Source organism: Lissotriton helveticus, chromosome 12 (assembly GCF_964261635.1).
Source record: "Lissotriton helveticus chromosome 12, aLisHel1.1, whole genome shotgun sequence".
Classification (NCBI taxonomy): Eukaryota; Metazoa; Chordata; class Amphibia; order Caudata; family Salamandridae; genus Lissotriton; species Lissotriton helveticus.
In genome coordinates this window covers 213,786,829-213,811,206 of record NC_136073.1, presented here as the reverse complement: position 1 = coordinate 213,811,206, position 24,378 = coordinate 213,786,829, and the positions used below count along the sequence as shown (strand labels likewise).

The window sequence follows — 24,378 nt, the reverse complement described above, 5'->3', positions numbered from 1 at the left end:
CTGCGAGAGGAGAAGAACATGCAAATCAACAGACTGCTGATTTGGAAGCTGAAGTAGATCAGAGTGAATCAGCATTGAACATGAGGGTTGAAGGCAGGGTTGAAGGCCATAAAGTGATGTCTCCAAAGAAAAAGAAATTGTGTTTGCAATGTGGATTCTCCTTTCCGCACAAGGGTAGATGTCCCGCCATTGGACAAATGTGCAAAGGCTGCGGAATAGAAAACCATTTCATAATTGTTTGGAAAGAGAAACCAACTGCATCACATCGAGAAGATGGATGCCAGAAAGTTTCAGAAACCATCTAGCTACACCCAAAAGACAAAGAAGTGGCATCAACTGAGTCAAGTGGAAACTAAGCGAAGTAGATCATCATCAAATTCATCTTCAAAAGGTTTGTCAACCTCAGTATCGAGCGACAGTGTAGAAGATGGTTGTGTAAAGACGATGATGACTGATGAATGACATGCACACATAGATTTGGCTTCATGGAGGAGAGTCCATGGCCAAGAAAGATCACCATGTTTAATAACCACGTTCCTTCAGACACTGCCCTAAGATGCACTAAAAGTGAATGGCTGTCACATACCTTTTATCATCGACAGGGATGTATCGATAAAAATCATGCCGGCAGAGAAATACAATGAACTGTCTCCGGTGCCCTATCTCACACCATCGAAGACACATGGTCTTCCTCCACGTCCTTGCAAAGTCAAGGATCATTTGTAGCAACCCTGCATCACAAAAAGACAAACGTACAATCACCAATACAGGTTCTTCAAGTTACTTCGTCAATTGCATGTTTACTCAGTTTCAGTACTGCTCCTGACATGGGACTGCTCTCCATCAAAGTAAACATAAATGCACACGCAGACATAGTAAGTCAGTTCCTGTCATTGTTTTGTGGACTAGGAAAGCTTAAAACCATGAAAGTGCAACTTTATATCAAAAAGAATATTTGTCCTGTTGCTCAATGACATAATCAAATTGCTTTTCATTTGCAGGGAGCTGTTGAAAAAGAGCCGGAAATGCTGTTAAAGCATGACATAATTGAGGGCTCTACTGGTGAAACGCCATGAGTCTCACCCATAGGGGTGCTGCCAAAAAAGACAGTGGAGGTGCTGTGCATATTTGTGTTGGTATGTGGCAAGCTAACAAGACGATCGGGAGAGAACAACATCCAGGTCCACACATTGCTGACATGATTACACGGCTGAATGGCGCCAAAGTTTCGTTCTGCCTTGATCTGAACAACTGATATCAACTCAAAATGGAGGGAAATTGCAGTTACATTATGACCTTTTTTACCCATGTTGGTTTGTTGAGATATAAACAATTAAGCTTTGGAGTGTCATCAGCTCCAGAACTCCTTCAGGATGTAATTCACCGCATAATACAGCCTGTCACACATGCTTTTAATTGCAGTGACAATATATTAGTATTGGGGCCCACTCAAAAGGAACATGACAAAGCCCTTGCACAAGTATCTTGTTTACTTGCAGATGCAGAACTCAGCTGAAACGCAGAAAAATGTGAGTTTCACATAACAAAACTCAAATTCTTTGGGCATATATTCTCTGAAAAGGGGATGAAACCAGATCTGGCTAAAGTACATGCCTTGTCCTCCATTAGTCCACCACAAGATGTGTCCATGCTGTGATCCTTCCTCGGTATGGCCAGTTACCGTTCCAGGTACATTCGTGACTTTGCCACAGTCAGAGCCCCGTTGAAATACTTGACAAGAAAGCACCTGAATGTGATCGAAGCTTTAAGAAAGCCAAACATGCAATTGAGAACACTACTGAAACTGCCTATTTTGATCCAAAACTTCATACTGAGATTGTGGTAGATGCCAGCCCAGTGATGTTGGGTGCAAGCCTTGCCTAGCACAGTGGGAATGACAGTGCTTGAAGGTACATTGTAGCTCATGCAACCAGGAATCTGTCACAGACTGAACATGCTGTTCCCAAACTGAGAAAGAAAGTCTCGCTGTATTGTGGGCTTGTGAACACTTCTGTCTGTTTCTATACGGAAAGCACTTCACACTTGGCACTGACCCCCAGGCAGTGCTCACCAGCTGGGGGTTGTGGCTGCAAGAGTATGATTATACCATTGTGCATAGGCTAGGGAAAGATCAAAATTCTACTGACTACTTTTTGCCAGTGTAGTGTCACAGTACAACATCTAAAGCGGCTGAGGCCTATGTTAACTTTATAGTCAGGCAAGCCTGCAGTTGTTTTAGTTGGAACAAATTCTTGCTGCTACGAGTACAGGTTGAGATATCCTTGATCTTAATTACCCAGTAATCCTGGATGAAACACACTTGACCTCCTAAGGATTACTTTGAATATCAGATATTCAAAAATGTGAGAGACTAACTCTTGATCAATCAAGAAGGCATTTTACTAGAGGTTCTGGAACTATTGTTCCAGAGTCTGAGATAACAAGTCAATCAACTAGCTCACGAGGGTCGTTGTGTCATTGTCGCCACCAAGAGAGCTCATTGAAACTGAGTGTGGTTTCCTCACCTTGATGAAAGAGTTAAAAGTGAATTGACAGCCTGGTATTTGAGCGACTGTTTGTCTCCCAAAACAACGCAGCATCCACTACTTTTGTCTGACCTCCCAAAGCAGATGTGGCAGAGGATTTCTGTTGAAATCTTTGGATCCCTCACCAATGGACATCACCTCATGGTAGTCATTCATGAATACTCATGATATACCTTTGTGCAAGACTTGCCATCAACCGCACATGACAAAGTCATAGAGATATTAAATTATATTTTTGCAACCTGGGGTGTTCCATCTATTACGTAACAAAAAAATCCCTGCTTAACAGAGATCAAGAGCCTAACAGTTACTTATAGACCTATTCACAACACAACCACTGGAGTTGGAATAGTGTATATAGTGTTAGAAAAAGAGGATTGCTCTTTTTCTTGGTGTCCCCTCACTCACCAGGGTTGCCCCACGGTGACATGCTTCATCATAGGGGCCATCCCAGTCCGCTTGGGGGTCCCTGTGCAATCTTATCCGCTGTTCGAAAGACAGGCCGATCGAGCTTGTTGACGGTGCACATACAGAACTAGATTGCGTGCTTGCCCTTGGATCAGAGACTTTGACTCTCTTACCAGATCGCTTAAATAACGCGGCTGGTATTTGACCTGAGGAGCATTTAAAGAAAACAATGGGACCGATGTTTGCTAGTCTTTCGAACAGCGGATAAGATTGCCCAGGGACCCACAAGTTCCATTATCAGGATTCAACTCTTATGAGCCTGAGTGCTCAAAAGAACTGGTGATTGTTTTGCATAACCGTTCTTGGGTCCAATCCACAAAGGGGCCCTTAGGCGCCATCTCACTACCCCATCCTTCCCCATGTCCTGAAGAAGACCCGCACCAGACCCATAATTAAGGCGTCCATAGGGTCGAAACGTTGACGATATTAAAGCCACCGAACCAGCACCGAATATTCAGTTAACACAAGCCAACTGAAGTGGCATACTGGATTAACTACAATTGAATACCTAATCTGGCCAAAAGATTGTTCCCCTTTCTTTCCCCTCCCCCTCCTTCACTCACTTGTATATAAGTCACAAATTTCATGTCACTAGTTTACTATATGGCACAACACACTCACTTTGTTTAACACGCCGCTCAATATAAAGTATATCTGATTCTTGAGTATTCCTCATGTATTATAAAAGGGTGCTTATGAATAAAAATAATTCATAGATTAAATCTACTTTCACCCTGTTCTCTTGGTTTGGATTTGCATGTAATTTTTTTTTAAGTGGAGTATTGTTTGAAGTAACCTATCACCAATCAAAACTTGGAAGGATTTATTCCTATTTTGAAGTAATCAGGTTGCATACCCGACAGAACCATTGTATATATTAAACGTTACTGCCCAGGTTCTGAGGGATACTGGGTTGCCCCATAGCAATTTGCATGGTGGAGTAGTCAAGTCAAGTCAAAACAAATTTATTTGGTGAGATTATATCATAAAAGCATTTTAATCAGAGGGGAATAAATGCAAGCTGCAGTTAATTATCAAAATTAGACAATAAAAAGTTTAAAACATATTTCATGAACATTCAATATAACACAACATAGTACACTTTTATATAATGCATAAAACAAAATTACCAATGTATGCCTAAATTGCTAATTGAATTGAATTGAAAATAAACTTATAAACGCGCAACTTTGCCCGAAGGCATTAAGGCGCCTACAAAGAAAATCAGAAAAAAAAAGAAAGAAAGAAAGGCTAAAACCCAAAGCTAAGGATATGCTCTGCCAAAGAGCCAAGTTTTTAGAGCCTTTCTGAAAGAAGGCATTGAAGGTAGGATCCTGATCTCCAGGGGAACTATATTCCACCATCTTGGAGCAAGATTGGAAAAAGCTCTGCCTCCCCATTTAGCTCTGCGCACCAGAGGTACAGTAAGGAGCAATTTCGACGAGGAGCGGAGGTTCCTCTCAGGAGAGTACAAGGAGAGGAGATTTTTTATACCTCCCGTCTCCTTCTTGTTTAAGGCACCATACGCCAGGCACAACACTTTGAATGAGATCCTGGCATCAATGGGGAGCCAGTGCAGAGATTTCCTGGCAGCGGTCGCGGACGACCTTTTCGGGCGATCCAGGACAAACTTCGCCGCAGCATTTTGCACTGATTGAAGACCTCGCAACAGACCTTTATTGGCCCCTGCATATAAAGCATTGCAATAGTCGAGCCTAGATGTTATCAAAGCTACGACCGTCTGTTTTCGAGCTTGCACAGATAGATAGTATTTGATTTTGTGCAAGATTGCAATGATGCCCCAGCAGGTAGAGATGGTCCGCCTTACTTGAAGAGCCATGTCAAGGGAGGGATCGATCATGACCCCCAGATTTCGTGCTGCCCGCGTTGGAGCCGGACAGGTCCCCAGAGATTCAGGCCACCATTCCGCCGACCAGATGTCTTCCTTCTCGCCAAATACGAGGATCTCTGTCTTTTCGCCATTTAGCCGCAGTGAATTGTTAATCATCCAGAGGGCGACTGCCTCCATACAGAGTCTGAACTTGGAGGCAGAGGAGCTGACAGACTTGGCGAGAGACATTAAGATCTGCGTATCGTCGGCGTAAGACACTACCTCCATCCCAAAAGATCTAATGAGCCTGGCCAGGGGGGTCACATAGATATTAAACAGGGTCGGACTTAACGCCGACCCCTGTGGGACCCCCCAATTCAGTGGCAGGGATGGAGATAGAAACTCTCCCAGCTTCACTCTATGTTCCCTCCGGTCCAGGAAAGAGGACAACAAGCTTAACGCCTGCCCCTCCACCTCTATCTCCCTCAGACGAGATGTTAGAACGAGGGGAGACAGGGTGTCAAATGCAGCTGTGAGATCCAGAAGGATCAGCAATGTACTTCCGCCCCTATGGACCCTAGCTAAAAGCTAATATATCAGATAAATGTTAAAGTGCTGGTGGAGTAGCACACTATGGGAATCACTGAAACTTAGTTTATACATTTACGCCACGCCCCCAACCATATAGGCCAAGACTCGATCCCCCCCTCCCCTCCCCCCCCCCCCCCCCCACACACACACTTGTTTTCATCCCATTTAAAGCCATGGTTCTGTAAACTGTAAGCTGTAAACTAATTAAGTAAATATCAGAGACGCTGGAAGTCGGAGAAAGTGGTTTACAGCCTCAGGTGAAGATTAGTCTAATGAAATGTCAGACCTGGAATCAAATGAGGACTTCGCCCTTTGATCGTGGGGTGTGATCATATAATTGTATTACTCGGTACCTCCGTTCCACTGTGAGTGGGGTTTTGTTTTAATTGGGGGGGGGGGGGGGTGAACATTAGAGTCAGTTTTCCGTGTGCGCAACACATGAAAGCATTTATTCTTTTATATAAAAAAAGCAAATTCATTCAAAGTGTTTTTTTTCTTTCGAAGGGTCTTCTGAATATAAAAACAGGCTGGAAACAGTTATGCTGACGTCAAAATTATCCTCCCCTCATCCCCTGAGATTTAAACAAGGGCCTACATCATCAGAAAATACATCGTTCGTTTTAGGTTAAGAGTGCAACCTGCGCCGAAACATTCCTGTGCAATGAGGTTCAATGGACATGACTTGCAGATACAGAAGTATTGCAAATAAAAAGATCAATGTACAAAGAATTGCCACCGTTTTCTATATTGGCCTTTCCTTGACAGTTTAACAAGCGTTCTTGGAGCCAATTGGCTAGTCCAAAACAAAGAGGAAGGATTCCGATAGGTTTCCCTAATTATAGGGAAGCCGTGCATTATGAGAAAGGAGCTGATGCTTGAGCGAGGAGCGATCTGATTGGCTCGTAGTTCCCAGATGTGGTATGTGTGCGCTGTCTGCTGCATAAGGTGGCAATATTAGCTTTACGCGGCATGATGGGAGCCCGGGCTTCAGGGTAAGCCTGCACGGGATTGGTTGAGCATCTCGTGCGGAGGCACGGGATTGGCTCTTCATACCAACCTGCTGTTTGCAGCATTGAGATGTGCGCCAGTGGAGGTGCAGACCCGGGGTCCTATTATAGACAGGTCTGGGCAGCAGCAACCGACGACAACGGATCAGATACAGGATTTAATGGGCTGTCCAGCATCCGCTTGCTGGAGAGCCTAGGGGTGCCAAGGAAAGCATGCCAACCCTCCCAGGGCGCGCTGGAGAGCTAATGCCTACCCTGCCACCACATACAGGGGAGACGGTGCCCACCTTACCAATGCGCGCAAGGGACGTAGTCGCTTCCTCACCAGGCCATGCAGGGGAGGTTCTTCCCGCCGTGCCCATGCGCCACGGGGAGGCAGAGCCCGCCCTGGCAGGATGCACGGCAGATCTAATGCCCACCCTGCCAGCACGTGCAGGGGCGACTGTGCCCACCCTGCCAAACCGCACTGGAGTGGCAATAGCCTCAAATCAACCGGGAGAGGCGGGGCCTACCTTGCAAAAGCGCACTGGGGAGGCAGCACCCACAATGGAGATAGTGCCCACGTTACCAGATTGTACAGAACAGATAGTGCCCATCCTGCCAAAGCGCAGGCAAGAGACTCCACCCCCGCTGCCAATGCGTACCGAGGAGGCAGTGCCCAGCCTGCCAGCAGGACCTGGGGATAGAATGCCCTCTCCCAAAGCAGCGGAGACAGCTCCCAGTCTGCCAGGCCAGGCTGGCGAGGGTATGCCCACACTACCCACGCACTCCAATGAAACAGCTCCCGCGCTGCCAGTGCGAACCATGGAGACTGTGCCCAGTCTGACAGTACACTCTGGGGAGACAGTTCCCACCCTGCCAATGCGCACGAGGGAGACAGCCCCTCCACTGCCTCTGCGCACCAGGGAAATAATGCCCACCAGGCCGACAGGCCATCGAGAACCATTGCCTATCCAGCCTGTGGGTAGTAGAGTGGCATCGGCAGCGTCACCAATGCATAACGGACAAATAATGCCCACTCTGCCTCCACGCCCAGGAGTGGCAGAACCGACCCTGGCAGTGTGCACAAGTGAGGGGGTGTCCATCCTGCCGACACGTGCTGTTGAGAAAGTGCTCACCCCACCGAGGTACACGGGCGAGCCCTTGCCCACCACACAGATGGGCACTGGGGACATAATACCCGATCTAGCGATGTGTACCGGTGAGATAGTGCCCACTCTGCCAATGCGTGCTGGGAAGGCAGTGCCAATTCTGCAAATGCACACTGAACAGATAGTACCCACCGTGCCAATGCGGCCAGGGGATGCAGTGGCAACTATGATCATGTCAAAGAGCGAACTAGTACCCACTCTGCCAGTACGTGCTGGGGAGATTAATGCCATCCCGGAGACGAGGCCCTCTTTGCCAGCTTACACAGAGGAGGTAGTCACTAAAGAAATTGTGCGCGTTCTGCCAACGTGCTCCGCGGATACAGCACCGCCCCTGCCAAAGCGTAGAGGGGAGACAGGGCACACTATGCCACCGGCTAGCAGTCTAAAAGCAGAGCTCGCGCTTGCTAAGCGCAGGGGGGAGACAGCGTCCCGGATACCAGCACGTGCCCACGAGGGAGCGCCCACCCTGCCAACGCGCACTGGGGAGACAGTCCGCACCCTGCCAGCTCGTACCCAGGAAGCAGTGCCCAGCCAGCTGGCGCGCACCAGGAACGCCGTGCACTGTCTGCCCGTGCACGGGGGTGACACCGTGCACTGCCTCCTTGTGGCCGGCGGGGGCCCTGTGCACGGGTGGAGCACGGTCCACAGAGCGGACCTGGTGCACTGCCTGCCAGCCTGCGCCGTGCCAGCCCCCTGTAGAGCGTGCTCCATGCCCGGGGGTGCAGTGCCGCTACACGGCGGGGGCCCTGGGCACTGCCTCCTCGGGCCCGCCCCCTGCAGGGTGTGCTCCCTGGCGGGGCGGGCCTCTGGGGGCGGGGGCTGGGCCCTCACCTGCACAGGTGCGGCTCTCAGCGGGCTCCCTCTGCCGCATGGAGCCTCGGCAGCAGCGGGACACGGCCCGGCAGGTGACCCGGCGGCAGGAGACCCAGCAGCAGCAGGTGACCCGACTCAGGCCCCCGAGCCCCCCGGCAGCCGCCAAGCGTCCAAGATGGGAGCCAACGGCCTCTACAGACTCTTCCACAAGCTGACCCGCCTGCGAGGGTCCCAGAAGTACCGGCCGGTGGGGAACGGCGAGCTCCTGGAGGAGGTGAGGGCTGCTGGGGGGTCTGTGGTTTCCTGGAGGGGGTGAGGGGTGCTGGGGGGTCTGTGGTTTCCTGGAGGGGGTGAGGGGTGCTGGGGGTGGGGGGTCTGTGTTTGACATGGAGGGGGCGGCGCCCGAATGAATACGTGGGGGCTGAGGGCAAGTGAAGGGGTCTCCCTAGGTGGGTACAGGTGCAGCAGGGAGGGATGAGGAGACCGTAGGGTCCCCACGGAGGTGAGAGGGTGTAGAGTTTCTTGAGTAGCAAATAGAACTGTCAGTTGTAAGGGGGGGACTGAAAAAGTAGTGGAACGATAGAGAAGTGACTGAGCCCGCCCTACACTACTTCGAAGGTGAAGTTCAGTGGTGGTCCTTTAGTAGGCAGAGGATGTTCAGGGGTACGAATATCCCCCCCTTGACACTGCAGGGCACGGAGTTGACTCTATGCGGAAGCAAGGGCGCCTGCTCCGAGGGACAGAACATACTACAAGTTACCTGAAAGGGGGGGGGGGGGCAACAGCCGGAAAGTACCATGAGCGTCACGGACTCCCGTCTCCGACACTGTATTGAGGGGGTGTGTTCCTACAGTGTGAATGTCCTGTTTGATGTTTACAGCTCTATGGTTAATGGCAGGACTTGTTGCTTTACTTTGTGACGTGGAATTTCTCAAATGTGTCGACGCACGATTTGGATCTGTGTCTGTCTAGTTTTTCAGGAGTTGTATCTCCAGAGTCCGGTTCCATCCGGCTTTTTTAGTTTAATTATTTTCTCGCGGAAGGAAGACTGTAAAGCAGAACCCCACGCACGACTGAGGAGTAACAGGCGGGCCACGTGGTAGCTGTCACGGCCCTTCCAATCTCCTGATAATCGGGAACTTAATTGTGGTTCTCGAATACAAATACTTTCACTTGTGTTTTAGAAAGTCGTGATTTATAGAGCAGATAACATGTTTAGAACAGGAGCTTATGGGGATGATTTTCACTGAAGATGCGAATGAGTTTTTATCGGAACGAGGATGGATGGTAATTTCGTGGGTGTCCTATCCCTACAAAATGTGTCTCATCTTTGGTGTCCTGCCCTCGTTCTGTGTTCCTGAAATGGGTTCTTGTCCAGTGACTCCTGCCCCAGCCCTGGGGGACCATCCCTGAGTGCACAGCTCCATCCTTGAGTGCTCTGACACAGTCTTGGGTGCCCTGCTCGGGGAGCTCTGCCCCTGCACAGAGTTTTCTGCTCTGGCATAGGGTTCTATGCACTGGGTGCCCTGATCCAGCCTTAGGTGTTTTACCTATACCACTTTCTCTCTCCTCTTTGCCCATCCTCCCTCTACTCGGTAACTCAACTGGATACTTTTCCTCTGTCCCACTCTCCCTTCGCGTCCCTTTGTTGCGTGTTCTAGTTGGCCTTGCGTTTACCTTGGCCATGTGTTCTTTCAGCTCGCGCATGCTAAAGGCCAGCCCTGGTGCACCCGCTGGATTTCGCGCACATGGACGTTTCCCTTGATGCCAGCTATGTGCCTCCCAAGACCCCCCTCTTCACCCATCCGACCTCCACTGTGAGCCTCTCCAGGTGCCCTGGCCTTGGGTGCTTCTTCAGGGCAGCCTCCATCCATGCCCACGCGTGCTTTAAAGAGCATCTTCCCTCTGTCTGCCTTTCTTCGCTATATATGCCCCCCCCCCCCCTTTTGATGTTAGTTTTCCAGTTGCTTGGCCTTTTCTTCTGTTTTCAAGGTGCATGTTTTTAAATGAAAGTGGCCGCGTCGGGTGGCTCAGAGGGTTAATGCATCCACTGCAAAAATCTGTGTTTGACTGTATGGTAACAGGTTCGAGAACTGGCGGGTACTCATTTAGCCTTTCATCCTTCCGAGGTCGACAAAAGTTGCTAAACAATAAACTTCTGTTATTTCAGGCTGTGACAAGGTACTGCTGCTGGGGTGAAAGTGCACTTTACAAATACATTTGTTATGTTACAAACTTCAAAATGATTTGCGGAAACACCGGCCCCAACTCTGTGTGGTGCGGGCCTGTATGTGCTAATAGCTGCGCTGATGCATTTCCCAAGAGATGTAAACAAAGGTACGTGAGCCCAGGGGGCACATTGTGCCCTCAGTGGCTGAGTTTAGGTTTACTTTGTAGCTGCTGGCTTGGTGTATTGCATATCCCATCTCCACCAGTACCAAGTTGCTAGTAACGAAAGGTGGGGAGTGTGTTGTGGGTGTAACTCTTAAGTGCACAATGAAAACTACAGGGCCAATTCACATTCGTGTGTACGTGGAGCAGAGCTTCTCTATTACTTCTCCACATACTCTTGCGTGCCTTTGTGAATTGGGATCACAACATCTAAAATGGAAATATTCATAAATAAAAATAGACAAACAAATTCCCCTACCCTCTTTTTACCAATGATAATAGGCAGTTGGACAAGCTATTTATGAGTATGTGTAGTGCTACACCTGTGAGTTGTGAACTGGACCCAGAATATCTAAAATGGGGATATTCATATGTAATTAGTACAAGGACAATGAACTGTATGATCTTTGCACGCTTACTAACATGTAGTTGGACATTATGAGGCCAAGTCACATGCATGTACGAGTACGCGAAGCAGTACTTCTGTAGTACTACATCAAATACTTGTAAATGCCTTTCTGATTCAGCATCTATATATTGAAGCACGTAGATATCTTGAGTTTCTGCTTGTGCCTTTTTATGCGCTAGAAAATCCATCTATTGCTTTTTTATGGAGGCTGCCATGCTGTTAGCATGGGGATTGCACTTGTTTTACTGACAGATTGTTGCAATTATTCTTTATGATGACATCACAAGCTGAAAAGGGAATGGAAATGATGTTCTTGCAAAAATGAGGCACTTGAATGGTTATTAAAAAAAACCACCCAATGTCAACAAAATCCGGGAACGCAAATATAAGTGGGGACATTGGATGAAAATTACTCTCTGCAAGTATTTTACTCAAACATTTTTGGAGTATATCATCTTAATGGGGGGCAAGGATGCTCTACAGTGCTGCTGGGTGCCGTGTGACAACGGAAGTCATATCTGGTCCCTTCCGTACTATGAATGCTAGTGATTGTGGTTTAGCTTGTCTCCCCAACAAGAAAGTGCCTGTAAGTCCCAGAATTCAGATCTTCTGGCGAAGTCAGGAGTAGTTGAAATTCCGCGTGGCGTGGAGAGTTTTATAGCAGTTTCTTACTGTACAGTACAGTTTGCCTCCTTCAATCTGCTGGAAGACTTGAGCAGTGTACATTTGCTTTGCGGGTGCCTTAAAGGAAGAGTGTTGTGTTGGGACGCAGAGGCTGCTCCGATACTCTTTGCTTACTCTTAATACTTATCTTCCCGGCAGTTGAGTAACTCTCCCATAGAAAGTCCTCTATCTCCAACTCTTGCCATGTCTGTCCCAGAGAGGCAAAGTATTTCATTTCTGATAATGAAAGTAATAACTTGGTTTTATATAGCGGTTCTTAGAGCACAGCTGTCATTTCCAAGCTTTGTATAAATAGTTTGTGTCTAGTTCTGTTGAATATGTGTTTCTGCAGCACACACCAGATTCTGGTGGATATGGGTATCTGCAAACACACACCAGATTCTGGTGGACATGGGTATCTGCAGACACACACCAGATTCTGGTGGATATGGGTATCTACAAAACACACATTAGATTCTGGTGGATATGGGTATCTGCAAACACACACCAGATTCTGGTGGATATGGGTATCTGCAGACACACACCAGATTCTGGTGGATATTGGTATCTGCAAGCACACACCGGATTCTGGTGGCTATGGGTATCTGTAAAGACACACCAGATTCTGGTGAATATTGGTATTGACAGACACACACCAGATTCTGGTTCATATTGGTATCTACAGAGTCAAACCGGATTCTGGTGAATATTGATATCTGCAGACTCAAACCGGATTCTGGTGGATATTGGTATATGCAGACACACACTGGATTCTGGTGGATATTGGTGTCTGCAGACACACACCGGATTCTGATGGATATTGATATCTGCAGACACACACCAGATTCTGATGGATGTTGGTATCTGCAGACACACACCGGATTCTGGTGGATATTGGTATTTACAGACACACACCAGATTCTGGTGGTTATGGGTATCTGTAAAGACACACACCAGATTCTGGTGGATATGGGTATCTACAAAACACACATTAGATTCTGGTGGATATGGGTATCTGCAAACACACACCAGATTCTGGTGGATATGGGTATCTGCAGACACACACCAGATTCTGGTGGATATTGGTATCTGCAAGCACACACCGGATTCTGGTGGTTATGGGTATCTGTAAAGACACACCAGATTCTGGTGAATATTGGTATTGACAGACACACACCAGATTCTGGTTCATATTGGTATCTACAGAGTCAAACCGGATTCTGGTGAATATTGATATCTGCAGACTCAAACCGGATTCTGGTGGATATTGGTATATGCAGACACACACTGGATTCTGGTGGATATTGGTGTCTGCAGACACACACCGGATTCTGATGGATATTGATATCTGCAGACACACACCAGATTCTGATGGATGTTGGTATCTGCAGACACACACCGGATTCTGGTGGATATTGGTATTTACAGACACACACCAGATTCTGGTGGTTATGGGTATCTGTAAAGACACACCAGATTCTGGTGGATATTGGGATCTGCAGACACACACCAGATTCTGGTGGATATTGGGATCTGCAGACACACCGGATTCTGGTGATATTGGTATCTGCAGACACACACCAGATTCTGGTGGATATTGATATCTGCAGACACACACCAGATTCTGGTGAATATTGGTATCTGCAGATATACACCGCATTCTGGTGGTTATGGGTATCTGTAAAGACGCACCAGATACTGGTGGATATTGGTATCTGCAGACACACCCCAGATTCTGGTGCATATTGCTATCTGCAGACTCAAACTGGAATCTGGTGGATAATGGTATATGCAGACACAGACCGCTTTCTGGTCGATATTGGTATCTGCAGACACACACCGGATTCTGATGGCTATTGGTATCTGCAGACACACACCGGATTCTGGTGGGTATTGGTATCTGCAGACACACACCGGATTCTGGTGGGTATTGATAGCTGAAGACATACACCAGATTCTGATGGATATTGGTATCTGCAGACACACACCAGATTCTGGTGAATATGGGCTTTTGGAGGCACATACCAGATTATTGTGGATATTTGTATCTGCAGACACTCATCGGATTACGGTGGATATTGGTTACTGCAGACACACACTGGATTCTGGTGGATATTGGTATATGCAGACACAGACCGCTTTCTGGTCGATATTGGTATCTGCAGACACACACCGGATTCTGATGGCTATTGGTATCTGCAGACACACACCGGATTCTGGTGGGTATTGGTATCTGCAGACACACACCGGATTCTGGTGGGTATTGATAGCTGAAGACATACACCAGATTCTGATGGATATTGGTATCTGCAGACACACACCAGATTCTGGTGAATATGGGCTTTTGGAGGCACATACCAGATTCTGGTGGATATGGGTAACTGCAGACACACACTGGATTCTGGTGGATATTGGTATCTGCAAGCACACACCGGATTCTGGTGGTTATGGGTATCTGTAAAGACACACCAGATTCTGGTGGATATTGGTATTGACAGACCCACACCAGATTCTGGTTCATATTGGTATCTACAGAGTCAAACCGGATTGTGGTGAATATTGATATCTGCAGACTCAAACCGGATTCTGGTGGATATTGGTATATGCAGACACACACTGGATTCTGGTGGATATTGGTGTCTGCAGACACACACCGGATTCTGATGGATATTGATATCTGCAGACACACACCAGATTCTGATGGATGTTGGTATCTGCAGACACACACCAGATTCTGGTGAATATCGGCTTTTGGAGGCACATACCAGATTATTGTGGATATGGGTATCTGCAAACACACATCAGATTCTGGTGGATATGGGTAACTGCAGACACACACTGGATTCTGGTGGATATTGGTATCTGCAAGCACACACCGGATTCTGGTGGTTATGGGTATCTGTAAAGACACACCAGATTCTGGTGGATATTGGTATTGACAGACACACACCAGATTCTGGTTCATATTGGTATCTACAGAGTCAAACCGGATTCTGGTGAATATTGATATCTGCAGACTCAAACCGGATTCTGGTGGATATTGGTATATGCAGACACACACTGGATTCTGGTGGATATTGGTGTCTGCAGACACACACCGGATTCTGATGGATATTGATATCTGCAGACACACACCAGATTCTGATGGATGTTGGTATCTGCAGACACACACCGGATTCTGGTGGATATTGGTATTTACAGACACACACCAGATTCTGGTTCATATTGGTATCTACAGAGTCAAACCGGATTTTGGTGAATATTGGTATCTGCAGACTCAAACCAGATTCTGGTGGATATTGGTATATGCAGACACACACTGGATTCTGGTGGATATTGGTATATGCAGACACACACCGGATTCTGATGGATATTGATATCTGCAGATACACACCAGATTCTGGTGGATATTGGGATCTGCAGACACACATCAGATTCTGGTGGATATTGGGATCTGCAGACACACCGGATTCTGGTGATATTGGTATCTGCAGACACACCAGATTCTGGTGGATATTGGGATCTGCAGACACACCGGATTCTGGTGAATATTGGTATCTGCAGATATACACCGCATTCTGGTGGTTATGGGTATCTGTAAAGACACACCAGATACTGGTGGATATTGGTATCTGCAGACACACCCCAGATTCTGGTGCATATTGCTATCTGCAGACTCAAACTGGAATCTGGTGGATAATGGTATATGCAGACACAGACCGCTTTCTGGTCGATATTGGTAGCTGCAGACACACACCGGATTCTGGTGGGTATTGGTATCTGCAGACACACACCGGATTCTGGTGGGTATTGATAGCTGAAGACATACACCAGATTCTGATGGATATTGGTATCTGCAGACACACACCAGATTCTGGTGAATATGGGCTTTTGGAGGCACATACCAGATTATTGTGGATATTTGTATCTGCAGACACTCATCGGATTACGGTGGATATTTGCATCTGTAGGACACATGCGAGGTTCTGAGTCCGAAGCATCTTACCATCTACAATTAAGGCAGTGGGGCAGATTCTCTTGGTCCCAGGTTGGTCCCCCCCCCTTTTCAAAATGAGAGCTCTGGACTTCAGGGATGCAGTCTTGTAGTGGTTGTAACATTTCTGTGTCCGAGTGTTAAGCGGGTATGCTGGACTCCAGCCAGGTTGTCAGTTAGTTCAACATCCTTAACTTTATAAAAAGTGTCTGCCCTTCACCCAGCCTGTCTTGGTGAGGAATTCACTTTTAACTCATGCTCTAGTCAGGCTGTCTTAGTGAGCACATTCTCCATGATCTCATGAGTAGGGAGCACTAGGACTCCAGCCTAGCCGTATAAGTGAACACAACATCCTGTAGTGCAAGGCTGACTCTTTTGGTGAGCACAAACTTTTAGACCGCAGATGTGATGCAATCAGTAAATGCTGCAAAACCTGTTCATACCTAAAATTGGCAAGAAGTGCCCATGTCTGATGCAATACGCAGATGACATGGTCATTATGGATCAAACCAAGAGGGAGATGCAAAAAACACTGGACACCCTCAATATTTATAACATCGAAAATAAATTGGTTGCAAATTGCACCAAAACAAAAGTTGTCACTTTTGGTGATTATCCAAACAAGAACAAAGTACAATTGGCACTAGGTAATTTAAAGATTACAAGTGACACAAAATACAACTATTTTGGCATCTGGTTCAGTGCCAATGAAAAGTCAAAGCTTCGCACCACCTGAATGAAAGAGAAAGGAAAGTCAGTGACCTACTCTTTATGAAAGCTCAATTCAAATCTGTACAGTCCGACCACAGAAACCATCTCGAGCTAAACTTCTTCCAGCTATTATCTGTGGCCATCTTTCCTACCCCGGGGCCTTGACATCAGTAATGGAAAAGACGCAGTGTGGAGCCTACAAGCACATTTTTGTCATTCCATCTCATGACTGAAACTATTTAATAGTAAATTGAAATTCCTGCCGAGCAGTCTTGCATCAGACCGTTATCTTCAAAAACAACAGAAATAGTATTTGTCAAATTCAAATAACAAATATAAGAACAGAGTACAATTCCTCATTCAATAAACAGTCAAGCACCAGAATCCTGAAGTATGTTGTTCCAAGTTTGAATATCAAGTTTCAGAGTCCAATCCAGATTTTTATGGATTCTCAAGTCCTTTATTCACTTAAAGTATTCTCAAAGTTCATTCCGAATTTTTCAAAATCAAAATCCAAGTTTCACAATATTTCAAAGAACATCCACGGCAGCCAACACGTGTTTCGTTGGGCATTTGTCTATGCCAATCAACTTCCTCAGGGCTGCAAGCCAAAATAATACAAAATAAACTAGTATAAAGACTAATATGATATAATACTAGTGGTAATCCACTTGTTTACGAAAAGGTTAAGTTTATACTCCAAGTAAATTATCACCACCTAGGTGAAAAGAAAAAGCATAGTGCCCGTATTACAGTGACAATCCTTAACTATGCACACATTATGTGGATCCCGGTGTTTAGTCATAATTAACAAAAAACATTCTGCCATTGAGCCAAATTCGTATATCATAAGTCAATTACCTCGATCAAATTAAACTATCCATTGGTGTCAAATCGTTTCCAGCACACATATATCACGGTAATCATCAGTATCTGGAATGATATAGGGAGACTCTCAGCTATGTCACCAGTATTCAGAGTTTACTCATTTTACACCAAATGGTTTATTTTTCTAACAAAGCACCAATATCAATAATAAAAAATATATAAAAAATATAAAAAATGGTACCTCTCCACTTTTCCACCTCCACCAATATCTCTTATAGTAGCGATGTATTAATTTTCAATCAATCTGTCTAAAAAATCACAAGGTCAGGATCTTGTTTGTATTATTACAACAAGCTTAAATGTGGGGAGGTTGGAGGCCAATGGATAGACCACATATATTATTGGGGAAGGTTCATTGACGACTGTTTGTTATTTTGGAGAGGTACTACAGATGAACTGGAGCTGTTCTTTAACTTTCTTAATACCAATGACCTTAATATGTCATTCACTACACAATATGATAAGGAAAAACTGACTTTTCTTGACATTGAGTTATTTGTGGAGGATAAGAAACTTAAAAGCTGTATGTTTCGTAAAGAAACCAGTTGTAACTCACTCTTACGAGCTGATAGTTGTCACCCCAAAAGCCAGATCAACTCAATCCCCTATGGGGAAATGATTAGGGCAAGACAAAATTGCTCTAAAGATACTGACTTTGATGTGAATATCAAGGATATGAAGATGAGGTTTAAGAATAGAGGTTATGCGAGCACTGTCATTAATAAGGCTGCGAATAGAGTATATAAACTGAAACGAGCTGTCACACTGAAACCTAACTCATGTTCATGTTGTTTTTGAAGATAACGGTCTGATGCTAGACTGCTCGGCAGGAATTTCAATTTAGTTTTATATCCTGGATTTATCCAGGATTTATTAATTAAGGGAGTTGGGTAACCTTCCTTTCCAGCCTTGCAGCAGTCCTGAGATAATTCTGAACCTACAATAGAGCCATACTCACAGCTGAGCGCCCACTGTCCATGTTACCTTCTCCCTTTTTTGTAAACTATTTAATAGGGCTAGAGTTTGTCCTTTGCAAAGAATCCCTCGAGAACATGGCGGCCTTTGTCCAATACCATCATTTAGTTCACAACTCATCTGCACCTACAATGAAAGAGATCTAGAAAGAAATATTAGGCCTGGGAACAGGGCCGGTCCTAGGATTCGTGGGGCCCCGGGCAGGATAGGAACATGCGAGGCCCCTCTCATTGCATAAGATGTAGTATCACAGCAAGTGACATCATAAGAAGTGTCCACTGACTAATCATTTTCTGGCACTGTTGAAGTAGCTTTGCAAGAAGTTACCTCTCTAGTGTGTACATCACTGAGATGGTTACAAATAAAAATAATAGCCCTAATGAAATAAGTGCAAATATTTTTTAAGCTCTATTATGTGGAAATGCAACACGTCAAACGGGGTTTAAAAGCTAGGCCTCTATTTCTTCAAAACCGATGTTTCCAGATTAATGAATGAATAAAATTCTAAGACAGACTGAACCATAGCTATATAATGGATCTTCAGGGGACTCCCTGATACTCCAGTCGCACCAATGAAGGTCAAGGTTAAGGCATTTGGTTTTAGCAAGCATGGACATCAAAATAAAGGGATCTATGCTGGTTCGGGTGAGCGACCTGAAAATGCTCCAGTAAACAGAAAGCTCAAATAAGAGGATGAAATGGCACAGATGACATACACAGGTTGGGTGGCAGGAGCACCAGAAGCTAGACCTTTCCCACAAACTGAATGCCTAATCCCGGCAACTACTGTCAAACTTCATTTTTAAGAGATGAAAAGAAAGAACTAACTTAAAGATATAAAGATGAGATGGCTAAATAGGGACAAGAATGTGTATCCAGGTAAAAAACTACCAAAAGCTACAATGGGAGCCAGTCACTCAACAGACAAGTAGTAAATAAAGCAACAAAAGAAGAGGGATTTATTTTAGCAGACTCGATGCAGGTTTCCCTTACAAGGTAATTAAATCTAGCAATGTGGAATAGGTTGGGGAAGCGGTGTTTGATTTTCAAAATAAATCTCCCAGAATCCCTCAGAATCCCTGAGCTTTGCATTAAAAAGGGACAAATACGGGCCCACAACCAACCGGCCGGCCACAGAAACTGTGAAAGCACCCGCGCATACAATATAGCGACACAGTAATACATAATTACCACAAGCGAGCATTGAAACCCACATCGTAGATCATCATGATACCATGTCGAAGGAGCAATGAAGGTTAATTTTAAACATTTTTCGTTGCAACAATTAAGGTCAGCTTTTCATCTGCAGATCGAAAATACAAATTATAAATGGAGAAAGCGGAGTCCGTGTAGGCGTAACAGCACAGGAATGACAAATCAACCATATAGTTCAACAGCCCAAAAGTCAAGTTTCCCCAGGCGGCATGGCGGCTCAAAGTATGTGCAGCGAAGGTAACAGAACCAGCAATCGAATCAACATACGCCGCCACCCGCCCGCTACAGTCCACACACGGACCAAAAGAAGAAAGAAGAAGAAACAAAAGGAAGAAAGACCAAGGCACCATAGAAACTAAAACCAAGTAACTAAAGACCCCTCCCCCAACCCCCCACCCTACACGCATGCGGAGGCTACGGCCTACCCCCCCCCCAGCAGTGTGTCTGTCGCCCAATAAACCCGAAATATAGAACAAAGAGAGAAAAAGAAAAAGGGAAGAAATAGGAAAACGCCTAAATTATGAGAGTAAGAAAGGAACATCCTAGTCTAAAACTCCCATAGAACACAGAAGCCCGGAGGAGGGCCAGAACCAATTATTCCCAGACTCCACAGCCCGCACAAAACCCATACCCCACCAAAAAGGATCAACAACAGGACATATAATTACAACCTTAAGTGGGGAAAAGAAACAGTGAAAACAGCGCATTCAAACGTAGTTGAAAGCGTCCCAGTCCGAATCATCGCCAATAGAGCAAACAAAATCAGTGAGAAGAACATCATCAGCCCTGGCCCGAACGTTGAAAGCCCACCAAACATGGCCACCGCTGGGAGCTCACCGAAGGCAGAACAAAGGGACAAGATGGCCGCCCCCAACCAAGAAGAAGCAGAAGAAGATGAAATGAAAGTCTCCATTGACCAATAAGTCCAGTGTCCAAAAAGACCAGCGTCCCCTCATGCACAGGATGAAAAACATTCCACCACCGTAGTAAAAGGGCTTCAGAGGCAAAGGCGGCCAGGAGGGTCAGCAACTGGGAAGGCGGTAAGCGAGGCAGTGGCGACGAATGCAGCGGCAAAGTCTCAATTCCCGGAGCGGGGGGAGACAATGTAACAGCAGCTCCGTCAATCGACAGATACAATCCATTGTTGCCAGGGATCATCCGCTTCATTGAGCACGCATGCGGAAACATAGTATCCATTCCAGGAGTGATCGGAAGCAGCAGGGAGCCGGAGCACATCAGGCGCTTCGGGGCAGATATAGCGTCGTCAATCTTCCGCCCCAGCTCCTGGGTGCATCGCAGCCATGTGTCCCTTAAGCCGGCGAGCGCTGCCAGGATGTCGCCGCAAGTCAGGTCCCGCTGCGGTTCTAACCTGTCCGCGACGTAGGTAGTTGCCGTCGGGCCGTCACCTCTCTCAAGACTAGTCAGGATAGCACGCCCGGGAGATAAGGAGGTATTCATCTCCCCGTCCTGGAAAACCGGTGCCAGCACCACCTCGCCAATAAAACCACCATGGAAAAAGGGGGGGCGACACGGACTCCGGGAGACAGGCCGGGACGCCGGTAGAGGCACGGCTTGTAGTACAGAGTAGTGCACAGAGGGAACCCCTGCGCCTTCAGTCGAGGAGGGCGACCCAAGGCAGAAAGGATGTTCCAAAATGGAGGCAGCTCAGCCCGTCAGCAGAAGAACAAAGGGAAGTAATACGAAAGGAGATCCCACCTCGCCGGTACACACCACAGCACTGAGGGAACCCGCCACATCCGTGAAGGATACACACCATCTCCCTCTGCCGTCGGCAGCGGCACCTCAAACATCAGCGCCTCCCCAGATCGTCTCACCGACGTCGGTACAGCAGCGCCCAGCGGCGGCGGCTGGCAGAGGGTCCAGGGGCAACCATGGAGGACAATCAACGTTTCCAGATCTCCGTCAAATCAGCAGGCAGAGACTTCGGAGGAACGCGAGCGGTATCAGCGCGTTTCAATCTTCGTTACACCGCAACACAGGCACAGGAGAAAAGGCAGGATATCGATGCAGGAGTGAAAGGCTCGCGGAGCCGGGAGCCTACACGTCCGTCCCGACGGCCATCTTGGCTTCTCCTCGAGCTTTGCATTTTTAAAGATTTGAAGTCACATTTTAAGTCACATATCCTTAATAAATGAGAAGACACCTGCCAAATTGCGATGGGTGCAGACACATGTCGCTTGACTCAAATTTAGCATAAGAAGTAACAACCAAATTGCACTTAGCCGCAGGTAAATGCACTGGATCTTGGTTAAAGAGACAATTGAAAGCAAGACCCTTGAAAGACCATGTCCATTATCCATAAATTACTCCAATCATGCCCCAGGCTACCTAATCAAAAACTTTTGGTTCTACCAATCGCCAATACTATATTTGCCTTCCTACAACTACTGGCCACCCACTCACCTAGGCTCAGTGACTGGCGAATCGCTCCATGTGTGATGATGTACTCTATGGAAATGAGCCACACGCTCCTCAGTCAGCTCCCCTCTGCAGCCCCCTTTTTCCTGTAAACTGCCACTTATTCTCACCTCCAAAGCAAGGCTCATTTAAAGTGTACTGCTGAAAAGCAGAAATGTCCCCAGGCCTCACATCGCTACATCTTGTGTTGCCCAGGCCTTCCCATTGTCATTCTGCACTTGACAGTGATCAGGCTATGTTTGGGAGCATGACAAGACTGACCCTGTGCAGCAGCCTGGTAAATGTATTTTAATTCTCTTTGGGACAGGATACCTAGTGTTCTAGTGGCTCTAGTTTCTTGGACAGTTATTGACAAATGCTAAACTTTAAAACATGTTGGAGCAGATACCTAGTAGGCCTGCAAACTACTTTTACAAGATATTTGGGTTTCTTCTCCTGCCCCTTTCCCCAGGTTTGTTTTGTTAAATTACACCAAATTGTGCAGATAAAGCAAATTTCTTTAGTTATTGTTTTTTGGAAAGAGATGAATGACAATACCACACCAAGAGGGTAACCTGGTGCTAAGGAATTTCCAAGGAAAAGGTACATGCTATACTAATGTATTGAAAGGCCAGTTTTACGTTTTTTTCCCCAGAAGATTTAAGATGACCGTAGCTCAAGACTGAGACATTTCGAGTCCTGTGCAGCTAGAAAGGAGAAGGGTCTACCTCCACTATGTTTTCTCCTAATTTTAGGATGGCACAGGTGCATGGCTGTTACAGAGCGCAGGATTCTGGAATAAACAGAAGGACTAATATAGTACTGAAGAATGAGCAGGCCCTTTTATGCAGTACACAATGGCAAATTGATAGATCATTTGATTTCGGTAATCAGCAGAAAGAGTATCTAGAGCAACCTCAGATTAGCATCCTATCAGTGTTCTTAATGATCTGAAGGGTACCAAATGCATAAGGTGGGAAGTTCAAGACAGGGAACACTTGCATAATCTGGTTGTGAGAAGATAATTGACTGTACAACAGTCTTGCTTAATGACAGGTGAAAATGCAGATATTGGTATTGCATATGGATGTAGTAGAAGAAGATAACACACAATTTGTCCAGACACAGAGAGAAGACATTGGAAAATAAATCCAAGATTTTGTTGTTGACACAACCATGGTGGTTGATTGACCCAGCTCCAGAAGCCACCAAAGAGCAGTGTGTATGGTACCAGGCCCCTTAAAGATGGGGATGTCTGATGTTTTGCTGTTTAGTTTTAATGAATTTGTCTTTATCCAAAAAGCAACTGATTGCATGCAAGTCCAAAACATTTTCTTGGTTATGACCAGGCCTCTCAGAAAGGATAGAGCTGAAGCCACGTCAGGGGAATACCTTGAATTCCAGGTTGTTTCAGTTGATTCAAAAGCACCAGATGGGAAACAGATAAATTCAACAATATAATTTAGTAATATCAAGGCTGCTTTGCCTTCCTGATCAAGAATCAGGCACAAACTGTTCGACACAGCAAGAAATGCTTACAACTTATGGAGAGGTCAGAATCCAACTAGCAAGAGATTAAGAAGTAATTTAGTTTATATGAAACAGATTTGTCAGTTGACTTATTTTTCAAGGATTTTTCAGAAAAAAGGCAGCAAAGAGATGTTATAAGATGCTGAGAAGCTTTGAGCCTGCTGAAGGATTTTTGAGCAGAGGAACAAACGCTGCTTTTTAGTTTTTTTGTTTTTTTTCCTACATTGGTTGAGGCAGATGATAACGTAAGGGCGATATTGCAAATGGAGGTCAGGGCAGGGTCTATGATGTTTAGACATCCATTCATTAAATGGGCAGGAAAGGGTCCCAAATGGGAGCTACATTTAATAGAAAGATCAAGCGTAGTAAGAGTAGTAAGAGTACGCAGAGAGCAGGCTGTAATTCGGCAGACATGTCGAGGATGGTTCGAGATCACAAACTTTTGTGAAGGATGACACACATTGCAAATCTAAGCCACACTTTCTACTTGGAAAATAAAGAGACAGGTAATTGAAAACTTTGGCAGAAGGCTAAATGTACTTAGCAGCACATGCTAGTTCAAAGACACTTTTACCTCTCCTCCAGCCTCCTACTTTTTTGCTGATTCTGCCCACTAACATTCACCTCTCTTCTCTGTGCTTTACTTTTTATCTCACCTCTTGTTCAGTCCCTCTTACATCCACCTCGTTCTGCATGCTCTCCTTTTAAAGTATTATCTTTCCCCAATGCCCAAGCCTTTTACCTGTACTCTCTTGTTCTGCCACTCTTACATCCATC

General features: G+C 46.1%; 1 protein-coding gene across 1 annotated transcript in view; it reads left to right on the top strand.

Moving 5' to 3' along the window:
• Positions 1-6,656: 6,656 nt before the first annotated feature.
• Positions 6,657-24,378, top strand: part of ATP2C2 (ATPase secretory pathway Ca2+ transporting 2) — a 371,780-nt gene continuing 354,058 nt past the window's right edge. Inside the window, exon 1 of the mRNA XM_078670787.1 lies at positions 6,657-8,681. Within this exon, the coding sequence (XP_078526913.1) occupies positions 6,657-8,681 (2,025 nt within the window). The remainder of the gene's footprint in view (positions 8,682-24,378) is intronic.